This window comes from Anser brachyrhynchus (genome assembly GCF_964034855.1).
Source record: "Anser brachyrhynchus genome assembly, chromosome: 1".
Taxonomy (NCBI): Eukaryota; Metazoa; Chordata; class Aves; order Anseriformes; family Anatidae; genus Anser; species Anser brachyrhynchus.
The window spans coordinates 65750554-65764238 of record NC_137694.1 but is presented as its reverse complement, the minus strand read 5'-3'; the positions used below and the strand labels follow the sequence as shown (position 1 = coordinate 65764238).

The following is a 13685-nucleotide window of genomic DNA, read 5'->3' as shown; positions in this document are numbered from 1 at the left end:
AGACATGACCCAAAGTAAACGATGGCAGGCCACTTTGTAAAGCGTGTAGTGGTGTAGCCTCCCCTTCGCCAGCTCACCCAGGAGAGATTAATCTCCTCCCCCCGAGGAGGGCCCGATTAAAGTGTGGCGTGGCAGGGATCACCTCCCTCCCGATGAAACCATGACACGAGCTAAGTGGGACAAGCAGCAGCTGGGGTGTGTGCTGCGGTCTCGTCATCAGCCAGGGCACTCGCTCAGGGGGCTGTTGCACATCCCTCTTTCAGCAGCGTGGTTGGGCTAACCTTTGTGCTCATCCTGACCTCTTCCTCCTCATCCCCTGCTGTCCCAGCTACCCAGCTGCAGCAAAGGGGATGTGAGGCCTGGCATTTTTAATCCAGTAAAACCCTCGCTGTTAATCACACCAGGCAGAGCTAGCAGCTCTGCCATGCATGCTGCAGGCTGGATGCTGCTGCTATTTCTGTCTGACATCCTCAGCCTGCCCCATCCTCAAGGCATTCTTCACTCTGCTTCTCAGCTGCCTTCCCTGATGGTCAGTGAGCTGCTTGAACAAAAGGAGCTCTGTGTGCTCATCCTCAAGACATGCAAAGTCCTTCCGCCCACACTTCTAAATTGAAAAGTGCTGCTAAAGCCCCAGACATCCCCTCACCCTTTTCACCTCCTCACTTTGTACCAGCACAAGAAGCGCAGCCCTGGCTGAGATTGCTGCTAATGCAACATGGAGATGGAGGGGATGTGTACATACTGCAGAGAGAAGTGATGATGAGGGACCAGGGAAATCCAGTCATTTGCCTCTACACTTCCACTGAACAGTTTCATTGCCGGCGAGACAAGGCTCTGTCTTTTTTTTTTTTTTTTAGTGTTATTCAAATAGTGTCCATTGCAGGTTTTTTGCCCCCTTCTTTCTGCTTATCCCTGTTAGCCTTAGGACTTTTTTCAAAAAAGAAGAATTAAAGATCACTGTATGCAGTCTTGAAAGGGCAGGCTTAGGGAAGTAAATTACAATTATCCAGTTTAGGAGTACTCTCAGGTTTTTTGTGCCTACATTATACAAAACATGGCCAGAAGAAACTGTTCAGTTCTGAAACGATCAGATCCAGGTCGTCCTCCTTATGGTGTCTTTCCCGGTGGAGACAGCATGAAGTACCCATGCTCATAATTCCTAGGTACACCACTTTTTCAAAAGCCACAAGCTCATAATTGGATCAGTTGCTTTTAATTAGAATGCTTCATGTTCTGGTCAATGATCTGCATGCTCTCAAATTACAGCGTATAAAAGAGGAAATGCAAGGATGGGAGAAGGTGGTAAATCAGGCTGGACCCTTCAAGGCACCTTTCTTTACCCACGACAATACCCAGCTGACAATAACAGTCTCACCCTCTCCTTATGGGCCTCCTGCTCAGCAGGATTTTCTGCTTTCCCTTGGGTAGAAGTACAAAGACGTGGAGCCGACTCTGAAGATCAAAGAGGTGGACGGCTTGGAGCTGGTGAAGAAGTTCTCGGAGCAGATGGAAAGCATGCTCCGCAGGAAGGTCGAAGCTGTTGAGGTACGACCACAGGGGCTGCGGGAAGGAAGTCCCCTCGTGGTGGCCCCACAGCAGTCACCCCCTCCTGCCTGCACCAGGAGCGTGTGGGCGCAGAGGTAGCACGAGGACTTCCTCGCCCAAGCAAGCGCCTGCTGGTGCAGCTGGCTCCTTCTGAGCTTTAAGTAGACACTGGTGGGAGGGCGTGGGCGTTCAGACAAGGGAATGCTGGCTTCTCCGTCAGCCCAGAGTAAGAAATAAGATAAAAACAAAGTCTAGGAATGAATATGAGGGAATGAACGCTCTTAGGAGAAAAGATGTTTAATTCTGTAGCTGTTTAAAGAGCGGGGGAAAACAAGCCTATTGCAAATGGGAATAAAGTTCATCCTTGCCCTATGGCCATTGAAGACTGGTAGCTTGTTTCGGCTGTGTGTGTGGCTCAGGGGAAATTCCTGCAGCCCCTGAACACGATCTGCAAGGAAGGCGCTTGGATTTCCAGCTGCATACAGGGGGAAACACGGAGAAGGTGGCAAGTGGACTTAGGATGTTGCTGTGTTGGAGGCCAGAGCAGGTAATCATTACGGCCCCTCTTACTTCTTGCATCTAAGGATCTATCATGTTCCCTTGTATTTACCCACTGTAAAAAGCCTGTTTCTGTAGTCACAGAGCCTTGACTGTTTAAGGCATCTAATGTGGAAAAGCCATCCAGAAACACATCATTTAACTCTCAAAGTGAAATGTGGGCATATTTAGAGTCAGGGCTTTGGCCCATAACATTAAATTCACAGCCAGGCCTTTCCAGTGTTTGGATTGCCTTACCCTTTGTGAAGGAACAAAAAGTAGCTTTGCTGAGACAGTCACTAATTGTGCATGTGCATGTGTAGCTGGATTCCTCCCCAGTCTGTGCGAAGTGAGAATTGGTGCCCTGAAGTATCATACTGGAGAATACTAGTGCTTGTATTGGCACCCATAGATGGTAAAAGCTTATAAATGGCCCTAGCATCGCTGAGCCCTCTATGAAATCAAGTCATGGTGTTTCAGTAACAAAAGCAGGCTGAGACTCCCACAAGCCATTTTTCTTTGACAAGATACTGACATCAGGCTGGGTCTGGGATGCCTTTCCCATGGCTTTTTGGAAAGGCTCATGGAAAATGAGATATGTCTGTTGTTTGTCTAATTGGACATGTTTCTGTTTGTGTGTACATGTCCTGTGATGCCTGAGATCGCTTGGGACCTGTTAGGGACTCCAGGGTAAGCAGGTGTTAATGCACTCAGCCATAAATAGTTGTGAATATACCTTCCAAGTTGTAAAACTGCGGCACAGGATGGCAGGTCACCAGGAAAGGAAGTAGAAAAGAGGGTTTTTAGCCCCATGACTGTGTTGTAGTGCAGGGAGGTGGTCACGTCTTCTCACTATGTGAATTCCTGGTAGTGGTGAAAAAGTTTCTGGGGACTTCCCACAGCAACCCTCCTCTTTCTTTATCTGTTTGCATTAGCGATTGGTGGAAGCAGCAGAGGATGCAGATCTGAACCATGAGTACAACTCCTCACTGGAGGTAAGTTTATCCCTGTCAGTGACAAAATATGGCTCATATCCTCAGAGGGACCAGCCAAAAGGCTGGCCTAGAAGCACCCTCTCACCTCTAATACTTGGCATGGCATGCTTAACCTCTGTCTAGGAGCCAGGTTAGGGGTTTCTTTGTCTTCAGGACATTCTGCTTGTCTAGAAACCAGTTCAACTCCCCTGGCAGATCCCAAGCCTAGCAACACCTAGGAGGTTAGTCCCTTTGGCTCAGGAATGGGAAGGATTTGGGAAGACACTGGGTTGCACGATGTTATTGGCGTTACCTTTATTGCACACCAGCATTGTTATTACATGACACATTAGTGCAAATTAGCTGGTGTCTCCTGAGTTACTTCCCTGGAGAATGAGCTAAAAATCAAGGGTGTATGAGCAATGAGAAAGGTGCTGTTGCAAAGGCCATAATGTTACAAATACCCATAGCAAACCGTGAATCCCAGTGAGAAGAATTTCTCACCAGTTCCAATCATCTTTTCTCTACCCTGCAGACATGCGTGCATCAGGACTTCCCACTGGATGACAGTTCGGTGCTGTCCATGCAATTAAGATAATTGGCTTTCTCTTAATAACTGTTTGTAACTAAGCTAAGGGATTATTGCTCGTGAAGGAAATTGGAGTGAAAACTCTGATTAATGAAGTCCATTATCCATACTACAAACGCCCAGCATGTAGCAGAAGTACAAGCTACCCCTCCAAGTACAGCTGTCAATGTTGGAAAAGGCAAGGAATGAAAATCCTTGAAACCAAGCTACCTATCAGTTTTGCCTCTTTTACCTCTTTGTTTAAGAATCATATTATAGTCATACCACTTGGGTCAGCTGTGTTCACAGTAAGGGTTTTGTGTGAGTCAAGGCACATGGCCCTATTCACACACCATTCACACCCCTGAGTACTGTTACTGCTTGAATATCCTTAAATATACTTTCTCTCAGGTAAACTGAATAAAAAACACTTTAAAACTCAGCTGCTATCCAACGGTGGAGACTATCCTGGAGACCTTAACACATCCGTAGGTGGTAAATCCCCACTGGGATTTCACAGGGGAGAAAAGTGCTGTCTTTGAGCACTTTCTGCTCTATCCTTTGCTCTGGATGTCCTCCTGCTGCTTGGAGTCACAGTGAGGGGATACCCCTGGCTGGACGTGCATCAGGATTTAACTCCAGTAAATGACAACAGTAGAGACAGGGCAACTAGAATCAGCATAGGCATGCCCTGTAGCAAACCTAGGAGACAGATACACCGAGAATCATAGAATCATAGAATATCCCAAGTTGGAAGGGACCCATAAGGATCATCAAGTCCAACTCCACCTCTCCAGCTAGAAATTCAAATAGTGCTGAGGGACCATGGGAATCTGTCACTGTGTCCCTTTGCTCTTAGGTGGCTCTTCGGCTGCTGGCTATGACCATGCTTGCAAGTAACATGGGTACCTGACAATAAGAAATTGGGCAGAAACCATCATTTGGGCAGCTTTACACTTTTCCTTTGGTAATGGCTATCATTTGTTGCTCATCTTGATCCTATTCAAAGCCCAAATTCTCCAGATGTCCCATTTTTATTGTTTAAAGTGTTCTTTTGGTTTTTGTGTTGTTGGTGTGTTTTGGTTTTTGTTTTTTTTTTCCAGGTAATACTGATAATAATGTCTGTTATTCTCTCTCATTGCCTTTCCCTTTCCCATTGTTTTCATCAACAGTTTGATTACTACAACTCCCTCCTGATTAATGAGAAGGATGAAAATGACAATTACGTGGAGCTTGGAGATGAATTCATTCTGGAGCCAAATGAGCATTTCAATAACCTGCTGGTGAACACAACATATAGTGATATCCAGCTCCCCACCAATGTCTACAACAAAGGTAATAGACCACTGGCCTTTACTTTCACACTGCTAATATGTTGCTGTGGAAACTACCAGGGAGTAATAATACCAAAATGAAGGATGGGAAGGAAAAAAGACAATTGAGTGAAGGGAAAAAAAAAAAAAAGAAAAGGAAAAAAAAAACACGTAGATCTGGAAAGGTATTGTTTCAAGGCATGATCATGTCTGTGTTGCAGACTATCACTGTGACAGGGCTTAGGTATAACTTGCTCTTGGGAGACCTCTAATGATGGACAGTCCTCTGTTTTAGGCAGGCAACATAGTCTGTTAGGGTCCATCCACTCAAACAAAGGAGCTGTGAAATGAACTGTGATGTGAATTTATTGGAAATTACTATTCTGTAGGAAGGGTCGGATCTATCAAGGTCTTTAGGTGTTAATGATAAAACTGATTTCAGCTGAGAAATAAACATTTGTGTTCTGAGGCCCTAACACCTCATGGGAACACTCTAAGCTCCAAGTGATTGTATTCACAAGGGGATGCAACTCACAACTGCTGCTGGGACACGACTGTTCTGGGATATCTTCTTATCTCAACAAGTCTTTGGCACTCTGGCAGCTGCAGGAGCCTGGGAGGCACTCACTTGTACACAGTCTGTCCTCTCCCCCTTGTACATTCACACTGCTCCAGCCACATACCAGAAACTGACCCCTCTTTCGGCTGGTGGGCGCACTGCATAAGCTGCAGGTTGAGGCGTCAGTTGCAACTGCTCTAAGTTTACTGCTCTTTACTGCCAAAAAAAAAAAATATTATTTGTTTCATAGATGGAGCTCATTTATAAGCCTCAGGACCAGACGGGGCAGGCGCTGTTGACTGATCTCACAACTGGTACATTATTTAGAGGGACAATAGAGGGAGCATTATTTCTTGCCAGATTTTAGATTAATTTTATCTGGTCTGAGAGCCACAGACACTAAAACCCTGTGCGCAACAGAGCTGGCTGTGGCTGAACGAGGTAGGCTGCTGCCTGCAGTGACACACAGAAAGGTGGCCAAATGGCTGCTGTCAGAGGCAGCAGGGACGCAGTGCCCTGCTATCTGATTTCTTGTCTGTATGGCTAGACACAAACCGTCCAGCTGCTCTTGCTATGGCTGGAGGACAAACAGGAGACGGAGCAAGCAGCAGAGGCTGCGTATGTGCCGGGGCTCCTCCTGGGAGCAGGTCTGGCAGTGCATGGCCATGGGAGCAGCAAGCTTTGCTCTCAGCAGCTCTTTTGGCTCCATTCCTGTGTGGGCTACTTTGGCCTCGTCGCTGGGGAGCCACAGCTCAGTTTTGCCCTTCCTTTGACCAAAACTGCATTTACTGAAGTGACTAAGCAGGAAGTGGTGGGTCAAAGCCCCATCCCGTTTGACATTAATACAGTTAATCCTGTGATGACCACTTTCCTATAATTCCCTTCTCTATTGCTGCTGCTGTTTTTGGCCCCCTGAGGCAATGAGTCAAAACAGACGCTGCATGTACACTGCCTCCTACAAGCTCATGCAAGTCTGCAGCTGTATATTGGTTTGGAAGAGACCAGGGGCAAGGGAGGACAGCTCAAGCTTAGTGAAGGAGAGGGCAGACAGAGAAGAAACATGAGGAAAAAGAGGAGAAACAGAAACAGCATGTGAAGCCTAGGGCTCCTCTGTCTTTGGTAATTGCATCATGGGGACTAGCACACGTTTAAGCACCATACAAAGGCTGTTCCACTTAGTGGTGCGTCAGGCAGCTGCCTTCCAGCAGCTCAGACCTCCCTGCATAGTGCACCGGCTGTACTCAGTGCTTGCTGGTCATCCTGAGTCTCTCAGAGCCTTCTTCCACCTGGATGTAAGAGTATCGGGCATAATGATGTGTGGCCAAACTGGGACCACCTGTAGCCACCAGGCATGATCTGCCCTCCAAGGTCTACTTGAACCATGCATTCAGTTCCCTCCACAGCTGCTGCTGAGGGGCCACAGCTGAAAGCTGCTGCTGAGGGGACAGGAGTCACTGTGAAGGGAGGCACTATGATGAAGGGATGCACCTTTGTGCAGGACAGGAGGAAACACCTCCACAGAAGGCTGTACTCCTACCTGAGCTTTCTTTGTTCCCGTTCCCCCCACCATCTTGGAGGGGTTTGGGGGGTGTCTTCCCCTCTTTTGCATGCTTTTTTGCCCATTTTCTCTCCTTTTCCCCCAAAGACCCCGACATCCTGAACGGCGTTTATATGTCAGAAGCCTTGAATCCTATTTTCGTGGACAACTTTGAAAGGGATCCCACGCTGACCTGGCAGTACTTCGGCAGCTCCACGGGCTTCTTCAGGCTCTACCCGGGTAAGAGAGCAGCCATCAGCCTCACTCCTTCAGCGCAAAGCAGGACAGGGGCTGAGCCGTGCCAAAGCCCAACTTGGGAAGCTTGGGGATCTTCCACAGCTGCTGTGCGTCCTGGTGGCCCCTCTGTCAGATGGCTGAGGTCCCTAGCTCTGTGACCTGCCACATGCTGTGGAAGGGAACGTGGGGACGACTGAGCAGGGAACGTGGGGCACATCCCTCTCTCTGCATTGGCCTCCTTATGCTCTCAGATGTCCTTAGGGAGAGAAAAAATTGGGGGAGTTACAAAACGTTTATAGTAAGTTCAACTGCTCCCCAAAGTCTACCAGATTATACTGAGACACCAGCCAGCACTGAGGTATATTCTTTAACAGAAACTGAATAAAGCTTGCTGAGAACTGTCAACAGCCATGCAGCTCTGTTTGTGCTTTGAATACATCAGCAGGGAGCCAATGCCTGTTTGTGCCTGTGCTGATTGCTCCCTTTGCTGCTCCCCTCAGGAATAAAGTGGCTACCAGACGAGAACGGGGTCATCTCCTTCGACTGCAGGAATCGCGGCTGGTAAGCATACCGGAGGGACGTGGCCAAAGCACCCATCTCTCTTCCCCTCTCCCTCTTTTCCAAGGTGACACTTGGTGAGCTGCTAGCCAGCAGTCACTGCACCAGGCTGCTCCTGTGACAGGAGAGGGGTACATAAGCAAAGGCAATACCCAGTTAGCGAACCCGCCCTGCCACCGGCCAGTGCCAGCTTTCCATAAGGCATCTGATGTGCCACATGGAAAACACCACCTGTGCATCCTCCCCCTGTCCTATCCATCCGAATTCTGCAGCCAGAGGGATGAGGTTGTTCAAACAGAAATTCAGGGCTTTTGTTCAGTCTGTTCTGCACGGCTAAATGATGCGTTAACAATCGTCACTCTTGGCTGATCCTTGAAGCATGTCTGCAGCTGTCCCAGCTCTTGTCCATGTGGGAAGAGAGAGGCTGGGGCCAGCAGGAGAGGCAGGTGGGTGGGAAGGACCCCATCGAGTGCCCAGCTGGACCCGGTGGGACAGCTGTGCTCACAGCATGTGTTATGCTGGGGCTTGCATCATGTTACAGCAGTACACCCAGAGATCCTCCTCTTCATACACTCACTGTGCTTCCCCACATTCCTCTTTTATAAAGGTACATCCAAGCAGCCACCTCTCCCAAGGACATCGTCATCATTGTGGACGTCAGTGGGAGCATGAAGGGCCTGCGGATGACCATTGCCAAACACACCATCATCACCATTTTAGATACTCTGGGGGAAAACGATTTTGTGAACATCATTGCAGTAAGTATGTCCTATTCCTAGTGCAGAGCTGTCTTCCTTGTGCCTCGTATCGATCCCTCAGTCCACTTAGCAAGCTGCAGGCATTACGGTGGCATGACAATGCATAATACCCATGTTGAATGGGGGATTAAAACCAATTACCCCTTGGAAGTCAGCTTTGTGTGGTCAGCAAGGTGACTGTCAAGTCATCTCACCCCCCTGTGGAAGGTGTCAGCTGCATCTTTTGGCTTGCTTAGGCATGTGACTGCAGCAGATAACGAAGTGCTATAGAGAGACACCTGAGCCAATAAATTCACCTAGCAGAGAATACCAGAACACTGCGCTTGGGTCCAGTAGGAGTGCAATCCTCAGGATAATATTTCCAGGTTAGAAAATCACTGCCATATGACTTTTTGTGCCCCAGCATCCTATAAGGCTGCAATCCAGTTCAGTCAGTCTGCAAAGGTCTTGGGTCGGGGTCTTGGTGTTACTCTCTCCCTTTTCACAACCCTGCCAGGATGAGGATGGGTTGGTTGCCCATACAGAGCTAGTACCACTGACCACAGAAAGCAAAACTTTCCTGTGTGTATGCTGGCCTCCTTAAAACGAATTCTTGCACCACCTCTTTCTCAGGCCCTTCCATATAAGTTTGCAAGGGCACAATCACCAAGATACAAAGCTTATTTTTTCTTCGTAACTTCCCATTGTGTGAGATGTTCAGAAATTCTAGCGGTGACAGCTCTGGCTTCATATGTCTGGATGGATGGAGGAGTGAACTGGGTTGGCAGAGAAAGGAAGGGAATTCATTAAGGAGTAGTAGATATGGTCTGTTTAAAAAAAAAAAAAATCACAGAAAGATCAGGCAAGCAATATACACTCTGTTGTTACACCAAGAGCCTTCTGGCTTAGACGTGTTATAGCCTGACCTAAGCTCCTATTGATCAGCTGAGCCTCGGTAACCATCAGTACCCTCTTAGCCCATGGCAAAACATGTTCATCTGAACCTTAGAGAAAAAGGTTTACAATGACATCTCTTACCTCAGGTACGTATCAGGCTGGAAGCATACACACCACTGATTATCACAGTTCAGTGGATGTGGGGTAACTTTATATGTTATTATTCAGCTGTGTGCCAGAGGCATCAGATATCAGGCTACAAAACCATTTACAAGGTTCAGCTGATGACCAGGGATTCAAAGTCTCCAGAAGTCAAAAAAAAAAAAAAAAAGTGCAAACAGTTTAAGAAGCAAGGCTAGGGGCACAAACTTGTAGAGTGTGGAGATTTCTGGAGTGTCTGAATGGAAAAAAATAATTTTGTATGTGTGGATACGCCCAAATGGAAGTCAGTAAATGCTATAATTAACACAATACTTAAACAAATATGGGATTTATCAAAAATATGATTTGCCATGATCACTACAAACAATTCTAAAGGGAAACTTTTATAAAAATCAATAACGCTTGATACTGTTCTTAACGTCCAGCTAGGACATGAACCCACTTTGTGAATTTTCTCCTATTACAACACCTTTCTTTTCACTTTGTATTTGCAGTACAATGATTACGTTCATTTTATTGAACCCTGTTTTAAGGGTATCCTGGTGCAAGCAGACAGAGATAACAGAGAGGTGAGTAACAGGCTCCTGCTGATGTATATCCAGTCTGCTCCCTTAATGTGATAAATATGTGGGTTTAAGATGTTGCAACATGAAACTCTAGGGACAAGAAACAGCTGTCTCCTAGAGGTATATGGGTCTGCGTTTCAGAAACAAGCACCACCAGTTCAGTCGTGTGCTGGCTCCTTGGTTCATCTTTGGTTATACAAAGCTGTCATGACATAAGGGTTAGCTGGTGGCTATGTGCTGCATCATCACTGCTCGAGCACGAGTGGACTGGGCTCAGCGCGCAGAGGGCAAGGGCTCTCCACCTTTGAAACCCTGCATCCTCAGCCTTCTCCCAATGAATGTCTTCTCAGCCCAGCCTGAGCCTTCTCCAGGGTGTGTTTCCAGCAAACAGCCTCTGATTAGGGGGCTTTGCTGCTCTGGCCCAGCAGGGCTCAGCAGCTGCAGCCCAGAGGTGGTCAGCCTGCATCTGACTGCTCCACCACCCGCTGGGCCAAACAGTATTTTTAGCTCTTCCTACTCTTCGCTTTTTTCTTCATTGTCATCTTTGTATTAATACCACAGAGGTAACACATCCCTCTGCATCTTCAAAACCCAGCTTTTTCTCCAAATATTTCCCAGCCTAGCTCTGGGTCATGAAGCATGACTTCAGAGGGTGACATCTCCTGCAGTGTTTCCCAGAGGATCCACAAACCTTTTGGACATGGTCCGTCTTGCGGAGTGTGCTCTGTCGGTGTTTTATTTGCAACCAGATCAAAGCCACTTATAATTTGAGTGCTTGTTTTCCTCTTTCCCCATCCTGTTGCTCTCACGTGCACAAGAATATGCTTTGTTGTTTTTTGTTTGTTTGTTTGTTTTCCTGAAGGGGTGGAAAAGGAAAAGTCTGTTTTCTAATAGTTTTGTCCCTTGCGTGATATTTCATGGACTACTAATGGTTCACTGCCCACAGGCTGAGAAATGCAGTCCTGTGGCTGCATGCAACTCGATGGCACTGCCAAGAGAGCAGCCACTTGACCTTTCCCCATCTCCATCCATCGCAGTGCAGCAGATCAGTGCAGGATGGGCAGCCCATGTGTCAGGCTCTCCAGGTCACTCTTTTTTCCCCCCTCCAAGGACAATCCCTGCCTGCAGCTCACTGCTGCCTTTCTGTCTTCTCGCTACAGCACTTCAAGCAGCTGGTGGATGAATTGCAGGCAAAAGGAGTGGGGACGGTGAACAAGGCCTTGACGGAGTCATTCAAAATCCTGAGGGAGGTAAGAGGCTCGGTGCCAACACCCACGTTGGGCACATGTGTCCCTGCCCACCCCTGCTTTCCCCCTTCTGGCTTAGCACAGCCACAGGAGGGACATCAGTGGTATTCATGGGTCTCAAACCTGTGGCAAGCAGTGTGCAAGAGTGACCAGGTGTCAAGGAGGTATTGGCTTGTGCACGATGCCCTGGAGCTGCTGAACCTGCCCAGGATGGCAGCGCTTCTGGGTGTGGGGACCCCATCAATGGGTGCCACTGTGGTGGTCCCATCTGGCCCCAAGCAATCAGCCTCTCCTCACCATTATTGCTGTATTGTGCCAGTTTGCCGTGGGCCAGGAGGATTTTGGCTGTGATAAGATTTGAAAATAATTAATTGCTGTATGCAAACAATTTCGACTTCTGCCTGGAGGTAGATAGGTGGCTTAACTCTGTTTCTGAAAGAATGTTAACAAAAAAGGTCTGAGAGTCGCTGGATGCCCCCATCTCCTCAATCACCCATCTGTAGTGGTGTAGGCGTAAAGATGTCCATGCCTTGGATGCTGGAAAAAATATGTGTGCAGTACAATGTTAGTGGCCATAATGATTGGGATGACGTTAGAGTTGCTGTAATAGAGGACTTGGCATCCTGGGAAAATTTCTCCACTTTCACTCATTTTACAGACTATAAGTTTAATTGACTATAGTGATGGCGTTCCAAATCTATACAAGGGCAAGCATGATCAGAGTTGAACCCAGCAGTGGTGGTGGCTGAGCTGACTTGTCAGTGGTAATAGAAGCATAATGGATTTAATGGCAACTTGAGAAGAGTAATGTAGCATTGTCACTGCAGTCATAGGGTGGCAGCTTGCATAGCAGTAATGGTTTGACATCTTTGGGGGAAGATAATTGCTTAGATGACCACAGAATTTCTGCTAGATTAATCTAAATGTATCCTTGCATTTTATGGCACGATCAATTTTATCTTCAAAACCAAAGATGCAGAGCTAATGTGGGCCTGAGTAGTATAAGTCAGAATATTAAAACAGTTGTTCCACCAGAGGAAAACTGGTTTCTTAATGTCTAACATGCCACTGGTTATGTAGAGTGACAAAAGATTAAAGAAGTTTAATGCAGTTCAACTGCTGGCTCTCTCAACCAGCACAGCTGTGAAGATCTCAGTGGAGAAGGATGGAGCATAGCCCCAAAGGAAGCCCGCTTGCCTCAGCTGAAATAGCAACTGGTACAGGCACTGGTCGGGTCCCAGTAATGAGGAGAATTCATGCCTCCTTCCTGGCCTGTATGGCTCACCCACTAGTGCAGGCAATCCTCAAGCCTGCAGGAGGCAGAACCATTACAAAACCCGTCACAGTCTGAGCCAGGCGTGCCCCTGGGAAGTAGAAGGTACACACAAGGAAAGCTAAGACTGAGAAAAAACAGTCCTCTGCTGACATAGGTGGCACAAAAATACTTCAGAGAGTCGTGTCCATGCAGCTCAGTGGATCAACACAATTCCATGGTGGTAACAGAGAAGAAACTCGCTGGCAGGTAGAGAAGGATCTCCTCTCTATTCAGCACCAAAAATGCAGTCAACGATTTAGGTAGCCATCATTTACCTTGATCCTTGTTGATTCTTCCTCAGCTAATGAGGTCAAAATTTCTCCTAGACTGTACAGCACCCAATGGTGATTAAAAACAAAACAAAACAAAACACAAAACACCACCGTCTGTCTATTACTCAGAAAGTGAGGTGCTGTCTCTTGTTATGACTTGAATTAAAGTGACTAAAGAATTTGACACTGTCATGCAGGCAGGACTGCAGAAGCTCCTCAGCAAGCAGAAGGGTGCTGTTGCCCATTTTGTGGCAGCATGAATGTCCATGAAATAGGGGTTCAGATGAATTTGTTGTCAAAGAAAGGTGTGAAACAGGGCTATGCATCTCCGCTGCCCAGTTTTCCTTTCTCAGTAACACTGGTTGCAGCCTTCTCACAGTGTGACAGAAGGGAGCTCATTCATTAGCATGGACCACGGCTGCCTCCTCTTAAGCAAACATGGGGTTAAATCCACAGCCACAGAAGCCATCAGCTGGGAGCCTTGTCTTCAACCAGCTGTGGAAGAGCTGCACATGTGGCAGAAGGTCTGCAGGACCTCCTGCAGCCACTTTCAGCTTCATCCCAGGATTTCTGTCTCCCTTAATAACATTCAGAAGAGGCAGAGATCATGTCTCAGTGCACATACAGCAGCCCTAGAGGCAGTGTGCACCGAGGATGCTGG

The 13685-nt window shown here is 47.4% G+C and overlaps 1 protein-coding gene across 1 annotated transcript in view; it reads left to right on the top strand.

Moving 5' to 3' along the window:
• The window catches only part of CACNA2D4 (calcium voltage-gated channel auxiliary subunit alpha2delta 4), a gene marked incomplete at its 5' end in the record, with an annotated part of 120649 nt that overhangs the window by 9090 nt on the left and 97874 nt on the right, over positions 1-13685 (top strand). Inside the window, 8 exons of the mRNA XM_080576086.1 lie at positions 1429-1545; positions 3018-3077; positions 4797-4959; positions 7142-7273; positions 7771-7831; positions 8436-8586; positions 10119-10193; positions 11351-11440. Of these exons, the coding sequence (XP_080432212.1) occupies positions 1429-1545; positions 3018-3077; positions 4797-4959; positions 7142-7273; positions 7771-7831; positions 8436-8586; positions 10119-10193; positions 11351-11440 (849 nt within the window). The remainder of the gene's footprint in view (positions 1-1428; positions 1546-3017; positions 3078-4796; positions 4960-7141; positions 7274-7770; positions 7832-8435; positions 8587-10118; positions 10194-11350; positions 11441-13685) is intronic.